At 44.5% G+C, this 12,620-nt stretch overlaps 1 protein-coding gene across 1 annotated transcript in view; it reads right to left on the bottom strand.

The window, feature by feature from the left end:
- ABL1 (ABL proto-oncogene 1, non-receptor tyrosine kinase) overlaps positions 1 to 10,913 on the bottom strand; it is a 137,506-nt gene extending 126,593 nt beyond the window's left edge. Inside the window, exon 1 of the mRNA XM_044920502.1 lies at positions 9,973 to 10,913. Coding sequence (XP_044776437.1) covers positions 9,973 to 10,108 — 136 coding nt within the window. The 5' untranslated portion in view covers positions 10,109 to 10,913. The remainder of the gene's footprint in view (positions 1 to 9,972) is intronic.
- Between the last annotated feature and the right edge of the window lie 1,707 nt (positions 10,914 to 12,620).

Below are 12,620 nucleotides of genomic sequence, written 5' to 3'. Positions count from 1 at the left end.
AAAACACAAGGTGAGCTGCCTGTCACCTCTGACTTCCTGCCTTGGAGCACTTTCCCAGCCGCGGTGCAGGGAGTTGGAGCCCAAACCAAAGTTGGAGCAGTCTCCTGGAACTGAGGAAGCAGACTGAGACGGGGATTCAAGGCTGGAGGCTGTGGAGGCAGCTAGAATGTGCAGGGGAGAATATCTGAGAGGAGGGGTTGCATGGGGGGCAGAAGAGGAGGGAGGTGCCCTGTGGGTCCCTGGCAGAGGGCTGGGCAGGGACCAGGTAAGGTAAGATTCTGGAAGGCCTAACAAACAGCAGTGATTGTAGGGTGAAGCTCTCACGGTGCCCGACATTCAAGCGTCAGCCAATCCAGCGTGGAGAAGACCCGCTGAGCACCTCTGTTCTTTAGCTGACATTCCAGAAAAGCCAAGCATTAAGTCTAAAGAACGCCCTCTAGAGTAAGGGCCATGCCTGCGGACTAAGGATAAATCCAAAACAGACTCACTCTAACAAAGCATAAAACCAAGCCTGACAGGGTCAAAAGAACAGGCCAGGAACTGCCTGTCAGAAATGAAATCCTCTCAAAACAAAACAAAAACAAAAACAAAAGAGAAAGAAAGAAAGAAAGGAAAAGAAATGGGACACCTTGGTGGCTCCATCGGTTGGGTGTCTGCCTTTGGCTCAGGTCATGATCCCAGGGTCCTAGGATCAAGTCCCACACTGGGCTTCTTGCTCAGCGGGAGCCTGCTTCTCCCTCTGCCTGCCACTCCCCCTGCTTGTGCGCTCTCTCTCTCTCTCTGACAAATAAATAAATAAAATATTAAAAGAAAGAAAGAAATGAAAGCCTCTCAAAGTAAGACAACAAGATTCAGAATCCCTATGGTGCGACATCCACATAACTGACACACAATAAAAAATTAGTAAACACACAAAGAAGCATGAAAATGTTGATTCGCAATGTAGAGGAAAAAGCAATCCTTAAAAACAGACCCCAAGATCACCCAGATATTTAAATTAGCAGATAAGTTCTTTATTATACCTTTAAGAATTTGGAAGCAGGGGCGCCTGGATGGCTCAGTCAGTTAAGCGTCTGCCTTCGGCTCAGGTCATGATCCCAGGGTCCTGGGATCGAGCCCCTTTGTCAGGCTCCCTGCTCAGTGGGGAACCTGCTTCTCCCTCGCCTCCCCGCTCATGCTCTCTCTTGCTACCTCTGTCTCTCTCTCTCAAATAAATAAAATCTTCAAAAAAGAAAGAAAGAAATTGGAGGCAAAGATGGGCCTGATGAGTGAGAAGATGGTGAATCTCAGTAGAAAATGCAAACTATCAAAAAGAACCACATGGAAATTTTAAAATTGAAAATAGCACATCTGAAATGAGAATCGTAAAGAGACTGACAACTGCAGAGGGGTTAGTGAACTTGAAGAGAGATCAACAGAAAGTACCCAAACTGAACAACAGAAAGAAAAAAACCGTGGTGTTGCTGACCCACCCGAGCTTCCAAATACATGAAACAAACTGACCACATTTGCAGTTACAATCTCGTCCTAAGTACCACACGCTCCTGCCTTGTCTTTTTCTTCACCAACCGTGCTAGAAGGCTGCCTATTTTACAGATGCTTTCCCACGTCAGCTTTTGGTTTTACTGACATTTCCATTTCTTAATTTCTGTTGTCATTGTTACTACTCTCTTACGTCTGCGTACTGTGGACTACTTTGTCTTCCTAGCTTCTTGAGTTAAATGCTTAGGTTTTTCCCTCCAGTCTTTCTTGTTTCCTAATAACTGCTTTTAAGGCTAAAAAAACTGATAGAATTAAAGGGGTAGGGGGTAGAATCTATCATCCTAGCTGCTGATTTTTAATACCCGTCTCTCAGTGAAAAAAGAGACCCCAAGACACTCAGCAAAAGTACAGATAAAATAGGCAGACAAAATATAAGTAAGGAAGGGCGCGTGGGTGGCTCAGTCATTTGGCATCGCCTTCAGCTCAGGTCATGATCCCAGGGTCCTGGGATCAAGCCCTGCATTGGGCTCCCTGCTCCGTGGGAAGCCTGCTTCTCCCTCTCCCACTCCCCCTGCTTGTGTTCCCTTTCTCGCTGTCTCTCTGTCAAATAAATAAATAAAAATCTTAAAAAAAAAAAAAGAAAAGTAAGGATGTGGAAGATTTTAAACAACTATCAACCAACTTCATCTAATTCACATTTACAGAAAATTACAACTGCAGAATATATATTCAAGTACAAATGGAACATTCAGTAAGATGGGTCATATGTGGGGCCAGAAAATTAGTCTCAAGTAACCGTCAAAAGACTGAAATTTATAGAAGATCTTCTCTGACCACAATGGAATTAAGTTAGAAATCAGCAAGATATTTAGACTCCCCAAATATTTGGGAATTAAACACTTCAAGAACAACACATCAGGGGCACCTGGCTGGCTCAATCAGTAGAGCATGTGATTCTTTTTTTTGTTTTTTAAAGATTTTATTTTTATTTTTATTTATTTGTTTGTCAGAAAGAGAGAGAGAGAGAAAGCCAGCACAAGCAGGGGAGCAGGCAGAGGGAGAAGCAGGTTCCCCTCTGAGGAAGGAGCCCGATGAGGGACTCAATCCCAGGACCCTGGGATCATGACCTGAGCCGAAGACAGACACGTCACCGACTGAGCCACCCAGGTGTCCTGAGCATGTGATTCTTGATCTCAGGGTCGTAAATTCAAGCCCCATGTCGGGCACAGAGTTCACCTTAAAAAATAATAGTAATAAAATAAAAAAGCACATCAGAATTTATGTTCAAGAAAGAGGTGGGACCCAAGCAGAGTTCTGAAAGGCAGGCAGGTTGTAAACACATAGAAGAGCAACGTCAGGGTACAGCCACCAAAGAGGAGAGGAGATAGGGAATGGCGGGATATGAGTCAAAGGAGGTCTTCAGGGAGTGCTTTCTTTTACCACAGCTCATCTTCTAAGTAGCAATTTTAACCTTTTCCCCCTGGACCCAGATAATGTGCTTGATATAATACTCCTATGGGTATAATTCTCAGCTCAAGCATGTTAACTCATCTCTATTCCCCCATGCAAAAAATGCATTATTTGTAACACGCGTCACAACACACAGTGAATATCACATGGAGATCTGAAGCACGAGTGAAATCCTTAACCAAGAGAAAATGATTGCATGTTTTCTCCAATTTTTATTATTTTCTTTGATAGAATGCTTCATTAAGGAAAAAATTCTTTTGGTTAAATCATTTTTGATCATCCTCCTTTATCCCACAACTGAAATTCCTGTTTTCTTCTATATAAAGTTTCATGAAAAGAGGGCCATATAAAATGTATTCACCTACAGGAAATAACGGGTGTGTTAAAGAAAATATTACATATACACAATTCCGCATTTTCACAGTTCAGAACTTAATCCCTAACAATAAGTACATAAATATAATCTTTCCAAACAACCTCTTTTTAAGAATCTGACTGATTTAACTTCAGTACCTTTAAGACTCCATAGTTGCACTGTCTCCCACCTTCTGAGGTATATGGATACCCAGTACAATTTAACAGTAATGGGAATTAGTGTTGATCTATCAAATTCCTGTTCTATTACCTTCAATAAAGTTTTTTTTTAAAGATTTATTTTATTATTTATTTGAGAGAGAGAGCGTGCACGAGCAGGAGGGGCAGAGGGAGAGGGAGAGAGAGAACCTCAAGCAGACTCCACGCTGGGCACAGAGCCCGACACGGGGCTGGAGCTCACAACCCTGAGATCACGACCTGAGCTGAAACTAAGAGTCAGAGTCTTAACTAAGTGCACCACCCAGGCACCCCTACCTTCAATAAAGTTTTATTTGAGAACTGTAACATAGTTTGTTTGTTTGTTTTTAAGATTTTACTTATTTATTTGACAGAGAGAGACACAGTGAGAGAGGAAACACAAGCAGGGGGAGAGGGAGAGGGAGAAGCAGGCTTCCCGCGGAGCAGGGAGCCCAATGCGGGGCTCGATCCCAGGACTCTGGGATCATGACCTTAGCTGAAAGCCGACGCTTAACGACTGAGCCACTCAGGCGTTCCTTATTTTTTATTTATTTTTTATTATTATTTTTAAAGAGATCACTGGGTCAGCAGTTAAATGCATTTGCAAATTTTTTTAAAGATTTTATTTATTTATTTGACAGAGAGAGACACAGCGAGAGAGGGAACACAAGCAGGGGGAGTGGGAGAGGGGGAAGCAGGCTTCCCGCAGAGCAGGGAGCCCGATGCGGGGCTCGATCCCAGGACCCTGGGATCATGACCTGAGCCGAAGGCAGATGCTTAACGACTGAGCCACCCAGGTGCCCCTGAGAACTATAACATAGTTTTAAACTGAGAATAAACCATTTCTTAAAGTCAGTTTTTAGGTAAGCTCATAAATAAAACATGTGACATAACCAAATTAAATAATATCCTGAAGGACAGAGATGTACTACCTAAAAATTAGAAAATCCAGAAATAATTTATTTTTTAAAAAAACTTCAACTTTTTATGCATAAGAAAACTTATTTTTTATTTTATTTAATGTTATTTATTTTCTTAAGTAAACTCTACCCCCAGCGTGGGGCTCGAACTCACAACCCCAAGAGTCACATGCTCTACCAACTGAGCCAGCCTGGTGTGCCTACAAAACTTTTTAAATTGAAACGGTTATTTTATATTTAAAACACTCACTACCAAGAAGAATAGGAAAAGTTGTGTGCATTTTTTGGTTAAATCTGCAACTTTTTGATTTAGAAAAAAAAATCCTCAGAGAAACAGGATTTAAAACTTAAAAATGAGTTAAAATCGAAATGTGAATGTGAATGTCACCACCCCCCCGAAAAAGATACAAATTAATCCTACATAAAAATGTAAAGTCTTAATTTCATAAACCACTAAATGTCACCTTACATATTTGAAAGGTTCTTACTTGGAGATTTCTCCCTTGGGCTTGTCATCCTTCTCATAGCTTTAAATACCACCTATGGGGCGCCTGGGTGGCTCAGTCGTTAAGCAACTGCCTTCGGCTCAGGTCATGATCCCAGGGTCCTGGGATCGAGCCCCGCATCGGGCTCCCTGCTCCGCGGGAAGCCTGCTTCTCCCTCTCCCACTCCCCCTGCTTGTGTTCCCTCTCTCGCTATGTCTTTTCCTGTCAAATAAATAAATAAAATCTTAAATAAATAAATAAATAAATGTTCGCTCTCTCGCTATGTCTTTTCCTGTCAAATAAATAAATAAAATCTTAAATAAATACACACATACATACATACATACATACCACCTATAACCTGATGACTCCCAGGCTCCCTCTCAAGCCTGGACTGCCTCCCTGAATTCACACTGGTAGACTCGAATGCACTCGAATGACACATCCACCTGGATGCCTACTACTAGGTATCTTGAATGTAGCATGCCCAAAAAGCAGCTCCTGACCTTCATCCCCTGCAACCCACCTCCCCAAAACCCCACTCTTCTAGTCTACATTTCAGTAAAAGACATCTCCATTTTTCCAAAAACCTTGGAGTCATCCTTGACTTCTCTCACATCCTACTCACCCCACCTCATATCTAATCCAACAGCGAATCTAGACAGCTGTGCCTGCCGGTATTCACAGAATTTGAACCCTTCACCACCACCGCCATCCCGGTCCAAGCCATGACCATTCTCATTCAGATGAGTACAGCCAACCCCTCAGTGGAACCCCTGCTTCCTCTTTGCTCTCCTTCAGAATACAGCAGCGAGAGACATTTTAATAAAACATAAGTCAGGGCGCCTGGGTGGCTCAGTCGTTAGGCGTCTGCCTTCGGCTCAGGTCATGATCCCGGGGTCGTGGGATCGAGCCCCGAATCGGGCTCCCTGCTCCGCGGGAAGCCTGCTTCTCCCTCTCCCACTCCCCCTGCTTGTGTTCCCTCTCTTGCTGTGTCTCTCTCTGTCAAATAAATAAATTTAAAAAATAAATAAATAAAACATAAGTCAGGGCCTGTTACTCCTTCCCAAACCACATGAGTCAAAGTCAAAATCTTCAAATGGTCAACAAGGCGACATTCTTCTCCAGTCATTCTCTCCTCACCCCCATTTTATCTCCTACCAACTCTCCTTTTGCTCTCTGCTCCAGCTACTCTGGGCTTCTCCTAGAACACGCTAAACAAGCTCTGCCTGGGGCCTTTTGCACCCTGATTCTCTCTGCCTGAAATGCTTTTACCCCATTATTTCCAAGGGTTGTTCCCTCACCTCCCTCCCAATGCCACTTTCTTATGGGGGCCTCCCTAACTAAAATCACACCTCTCAACATTCCCTAGCCCCTTTCCTGTGTTATTTTTCTCCCCAGCACCTGCTACCATCTAACATACTTTATATTTCACTTACCTAGCTTATTTATGGTCTGTCTCTTCCCACTAGAATGAATTTGTAAATTCCAAGAGGGCAGGGATGTTTTTTGTTTGCTAATGTTTCACAGATGACTAAAACATTACCTGATACATAGTGTGTGCTCAATAAGTATTTGTTGAAGAAAGAAGGAATCGCTAAGGAAAAGAGGTTTACTAGTGAATGCTTTTATGCCTCTCTTACCAACTCTCCTGAAAGTGAACTTTCTTTAGTCAAGCCACTGAAATTTGGAACATACGACGCATGAAATAATATGGCTTCTTTTTTTTTTCTCCCTGTACACATGACTAGCCCTTCTGACCCTGAATGATCCTGGCAAAAAAACTGACATCTGCCCTCTCCTTCCAGATTCATCACTGACACCCTCATCTACCAGTATTCTTGGCTTCCAGATTCATGCCTGATCCAACACTGTATAACTGCAAATTTTTTAATCCAACCTATATGGATATTAACCAACTCTTAGATCACCCTATAAAAGATCAACAATTTGTAACACAAAGTAAGACTGTGTTCCCCTAGAAAAAGAACACCCGAGGTCCAAGAAATTGATTTGCCTTCAGTAAAACATGACTTAGGCAAATTCTTTCATAAAAAGCTGCTGCGGGGTGCCTGGGTGGCTCAGTCGTTTGGTGTCTGCCTCCGGCTCAGGTCATGTCCCAGGGTCCTGGGATCGAGCCCGGCATCGGGCTCCCTGCTTGGCGGGAAGCCTGCTTCTCCCTCTCCCACTCCCCCTGCTTGTATTCCCTCTCTCGCTGTCTCTCTCTGTCAAATAAATAAAATCTTAAAAAAATAAATAAAATAAATAAAAAGCTGCTGCAAGGAAGTGACTATTTGGCTGGGCTGCCATCAGTTTGGTTTTTAGATCTCTGTATTTTTTACATTATAAAATAACACAAATTTGTCAGAGAAAGAAATCACAAATGCAAAGTAAAAAGTACAAGTTTTCCCTCATTGTGCCGAAATCCCAATTCCCATGCCATGCTGACTCATTTCCAATTTGCTTTTTTCCACTTAGCCACTACATGGATGCCTTTCAGGGTTAGTGCTTTAGAGTACACCTGCAATAAACAGCCTTGTGTGCCTCTGTGACAGACCCCCTATAGTAGCAGTTCTCAAACTTTTTTTATCTCAGGACCTCTTTACACTCTTGAGAATTACTAAAGACCCCCAACGAGCTCTTATTTATATAGGCTATTTCACCAATGTTTCCATATTAGAAATTTAAACTGAAAAATTCTTAATTATTAATTTAAAAACATTTTTTATTACTAGAAAATAACTCTTCCACAAAAAGAGTAGCCTTTTTAGATAAGTAGATTTTCTTCTTTGAAGCTGCACCAAAACACCTTAAGTGGTAGTTTCTTAAAGGTTAGTTGTGATGTAGAATCTAAAACTGTATCAGGGAACTTTTGTATTGTTACATTAAAATCCATTGGTCCATCTTGCACCTTGGATGGATCTTTTACCTGTGTGTGATTTTATAATATCACGTACTGATCACTTAGAAAATACTGGCTCACTGAATTATGTAGATTTTCTGAATAATACATTTCATTATATCAAAACATCACATTTGTAAAATATCACCACCAATCTCTACATCACAATAGCAGATACAAGTTTTCCAAAATCCTAATTTTCATTGGAAAGCTAAAATTTTATCACTGGCAACATATACTACCAGTTGTTTTCCTTAAAAGACTCCTTTATACTCTTTTTAGCCTGAATAACCATTGTTTGTCAGTGGTAGTTGAAAAATGGTAGTTCCATGAAAAAAGCAGCTAGTACAGCTTGCAACTCAAACAACTGCCCATCTGCTTCTCTTGGAGATAACCGATATCCCTCAGTGCACAGCAGAAGTGCTTTACGTGTACTTCTCATTTCAACCTACAGCGTACTAAAAAAAAACGTATACGCAAGGGCCAATGGTTCATAAAATTAATCTTTCCTGCTTCATCAAGGACATTCTTTAAGCGAAAAACGAATTTTTATTGTATGTATTTATTTATTTATGAGTGCATGGCACAATGTATTTTTCACGAGCACAACGAACACACTGGCTACTAGTAGAGTGAGGTGTAATGCTACTGCCTCGATTCGTGCTCAGGAGCCTGCATGACCTCGGCACCATTCACCATCCGTGCAAAGAGTGCAAATAACATCTAAGTATTGCATTAATATGAAAACAGTTTTAACCTCAACTCTCTGAAAGGGTATCAGGGACACCTAAGGGACTATACTGTTCTGTACGAGAAGAGCTTCCTGGATGTGAGATTACCGGGTTATTGGTATATGCATTTTAAATTCTGGTAACTTTGGCCAAAGCTCTCCAAAAAATATGTACCAATTTTCATTATCTAAGGCTGCATGATCATCACTAGTTAAAAACATAAATAAATCACTTTATAAATCCTGAATTGGGAAAGCACCATAATGTAACAAATTTCCATTTCTGCCTGTCTAAAACCAGGGCTAAAATGTAACTAATATTTCAAGGAAAAATACAATTCGAGTACTCAAATCATTTAGATGAGGTATTTTTCTATAAGAAAGTAAAACCTCCACAGTCAAGTGCAAGTTCATGCAACAGAGACCTTTGTTTATTGTGGTCACCCATTGTTAAAAGGCATTTGAGATCGAATTTCAAAGTATATGCCACCTGCACTCATCTCACATTTGCTTATAGAGTGGGTGGGACCGATATTTCAATATAAAGTACACAGTTTGAAAAATGTGAGGCTACAACAGTACAAACAGGCCCCTAATTAACTGGCTCACGGCTGGCCCCTGATACGAACATCTGTCTAAGCTGACCCTTAGCTTTAAAACTACACATAGAATTATGGGAAGTATATGGTATAACACATATTGTCTGCAATCAAATGCCAACTATATTCATAAAAATGTCAAAGACAACCTTTCTTGCCCCAAATGTCATCCAAAGTAGGGAGAGAGGAGGATAAAAGCTCCGTCCATCCCTGGGGAAACGATTACTCCTGTGTAAGGTAAAATAACCAGAAGAGGGGGGGTATCCTCAATTCACAAGGGACACCGCTTCCCCACTCAATTTTTCCCACGTAGCTCCAAAGTGCGTATTTTCAGGTCCTACTTATGACTGAAAAGGTCAAGGATATTAGTGTCAACTAGGATCTGTGGTTCTTAACCTTTTGGGCAACACAAGCACTCTTGAGGATACGATAAAAGCTCCCTGTGGATAAAGCAGTAAAGGATCCATGTACCTCGGGTATAGCCCAAGCCTAAGGTTTAGAGCAGGATCATGGACTCTGATCCTGAGAAACCACTTAAGTCCAGTCTCCTCAGGAAACTGGAAGAGTAAAATGGCTTATCTAAGGTCAACAGTGAGTTAGAAGGGGAATTAGGCAAGAAATAAACAACTCAAAGAGATTTTGAATAAAGCCATCCAGAGTCCCCAAGTAACTTCTTCTTATACAAAGAAAGTTCCACCACAAACTAAGAAAACTATAGTAACACAAGTTTTAAGTACAGCTGGACACAAACGCTGTTGTTCAAAAGTCCCTTATGCATCCCTAAGCTGATACATGAGGAAAAATAGGACCAGAAAGCTTGAACAGCACTCACCATGTTCCACAAAAACATTGCAGTGTGGACCCCCATGCCTCGATGATTCCTTCTTCCCTGCTCCTTTGATAAAGTGCAGGGCAGGCAAACTTGGCCTTCTCTGGTCCCCAAGAACTTTTCCAGGCTGCTGCCCCATAAAGTAATAATAGGCACCCCTTTCCGGAAAAGGGTTCAAGATCTTCCAGAATGGTCAGTGGGCTTAAAAAGAAACAGTATATATTTGGGATTTCACATTCACCGAATCTCCACAAGTCAGTAATTGAGGTCAATCACAAAAAGACATCTTCCGTAAAAAAAGGAAGCAGAGTTTTTAGGTTGACATATGTAAACAGGAGTTCCGATTACTTCTGCAGTTTATCAATTTGAAGTAATGTAATTGCAGTGCTACCCAAAAGTTTCTTGAGTTTAAGTGTCTTTTACTGGCTGAGTAAGTTTCCGTCTTTTCAAGAAGAAAAACATTCACAGGGATGCTGTCAAAGGGTCAGTAACACTAAAGTCATTTCGATTCCCACAACATAAAGGAAATGTTGATCGTCTCTGGATGCTTCTCCAGAACTTTTCCTGTGGAAGTCACCCACCCCCTTAGTTTCTTCATCTTCCGACAAATTTCCTGCCCAACTAGCTGCCGCTCCTGCTTCTCTACCGTGCGCTCCGGAAAAGGACACGGGTCACCCAGACTTCAGCGAGAGCTTGCCCTCGACTCTGACGAGAAGGAATGCACTGCCAGCAACTTTTAAGTCCGCTTTTTAAAAGGCCTGTGAAACCAGTCCAGACTTTTCCTTTGCATTAAAGTTTTTGTTTGGGCTGAGACTAAGGGGACCGTAGGTGACATTGGAAGAAGTCAGGGCATTGGAGGCTCTCGGGAGCAACCTGGGGGAAAGGGGAGGCCACTTGACAGCAGGGAGGGAATATGAATGGGGGGGCTCCGTGGCCAAACTGGAGGCCGGGAGAGGGAGCGAGGGGCGGACCGGGGGGTACGGGGAGGCTGCCGGGGCGGGGCACGGGCGGCTTACTCGGGGGCGTCGCTCCTCCACGCCTCAGGAAACGGGGTGTCCCAGGTCTGGGGGAAACAGAGACCACCCCCAGTGTCCCAGAGCCGGGGCAGGGCTGTACGGGACGAAGGACCCTCGCGGCCTGGGAAGGCGGGAGGCGGGCGGAGAGGGGAGGAGGCCCGGCCGCCTCAGCTGCCCCGAGCCCAGGGGTCTCTGCCCGAGACAACCTCTCCCCCGGCTCCGGACGTTGTTACAGCCGCCGCCGCCAGGCAGTCACATCCCCGGAACTCCGCCGCGAGACCCAGCCTCCCCCCGCAGGTGGGGGCCGTGGACAATGGAGGGGCTCCTCAGCCGCAGGACCCGGGAACCGGCTCCGGCTCCAGCGCTGCTCAGGGACCAACACCGACCCCCGCGGCCGCCATGATGGATTAGGAGCCGCTCCACAACGAGGCCAGGCCCCGCCCCTGACCCCGCCCCCGGCGACGTCCGGCGCGCGCCTCGCGGGGACCCGGGCCCTCCCGGCGCCGCTCTCGGGGACGCCGCCGCGCCCTCTGCCTCTGGTCTCTCTGCCCGCCGGAACTTGGCCCCGCACGACCTTTTAAATGTGGTTTTTTCCGAGCGCAAGGTGAGTGGTAAGGAAGCCCCCGCCTCCCCTGTACGGCCATTGGTCCCTGAGAATCCGGGTCAGGTCTCTCTCCTGCGTCCCATTGGCCAGTGAAGGCAGCGAGGCTGGAGTTCCCAGCCAACCGCGTTCGGCGCAAGCCGCAGGGCATGCCGGGAGTTGTAGTCCCGCGGCGCCCACCCCTGCACGCGCGAACCCCAGACTTCTTGCCCTCTGCTCCCAGCTCCTGAGCTTCGGTCCCGCCCTCCTGGGAGACGGTGGACTCTCGCCGGCCTCGCGTAGGGCTGGCCAATGTCTCTACTGCGCGGGGAGTGAGCCCGGCGAGGAGCCAAAGCCAGGCGAAAACTGCGGATTGGATTGTCTCAGAACCGGAGTTGGATTACTTCCTTAAGCCTCTTCAGGGAAGAAAATTTGGCTCGCTTCTGGAAACCAAGGTATTTGGTGCCTTATCCTCCCTCCCCAAATTCTCACCTTTTCCCCAAGAAGCATAAATATTAGAACTAGCGAAAAATAAATGACTGGAAAGCATCTGACATATTGCTAACGAATTCATTGTTTCTTTGGGTTATCCGGAGGCTCACTCATTAAAGAAACAGCATGTGTAAAGCACCCCTCAGAGGCTAATTAGGCCTGGCGCAATCAGAGATGTCTGAGCTAGAAAGAGCCTTTAAGAGGAAACGACCTCATTACACAGATATACATGCATTCGCATGAAAACATCTTGTTAGCCGAGAAAATGCAGATTGTTGGGTTAGCAGGCCTAACCAACGATCCAGACACACCAAACCCACACTTGTGACCCATCTCCTGCAACTAAAAAGCAGCCCGGCCCCTTTGTCTTCACCCTCTGTGTATCCCCAGAGCAGTGCACCTGACTGGGATGCACCCATTTCTAAAGAGATCCACTCATCCCAGCGCCTGCTCTACACTATTTAACTGTGTTATGCTTTTCATAAGCTACATTATCTAATTTAATCCTCACTGTAGCCCAGTGAGGCGTGTAATATTATTCCCCATTGTACAGCTGAGGAAAG

The sequence above is a fragment of the Neomonachus schauinslandi genome, chromosome 13, assembly GCF_002201575.2.
Source record: "Neomonachus schauinslandi chromosome 13, ASM220157v2, whole genome shotgun sequence".
In the NCBI taxonomy this organism is placed as follows: Eukaryota; Metazoa; Chordata; class Mammalia; order Carnivora; family Phocidae; genus Neomonachus; species Neomonachus schauinslandi.
This window is presented reverse-complemented; position numbering and strand designations above follow the sequence as displayed.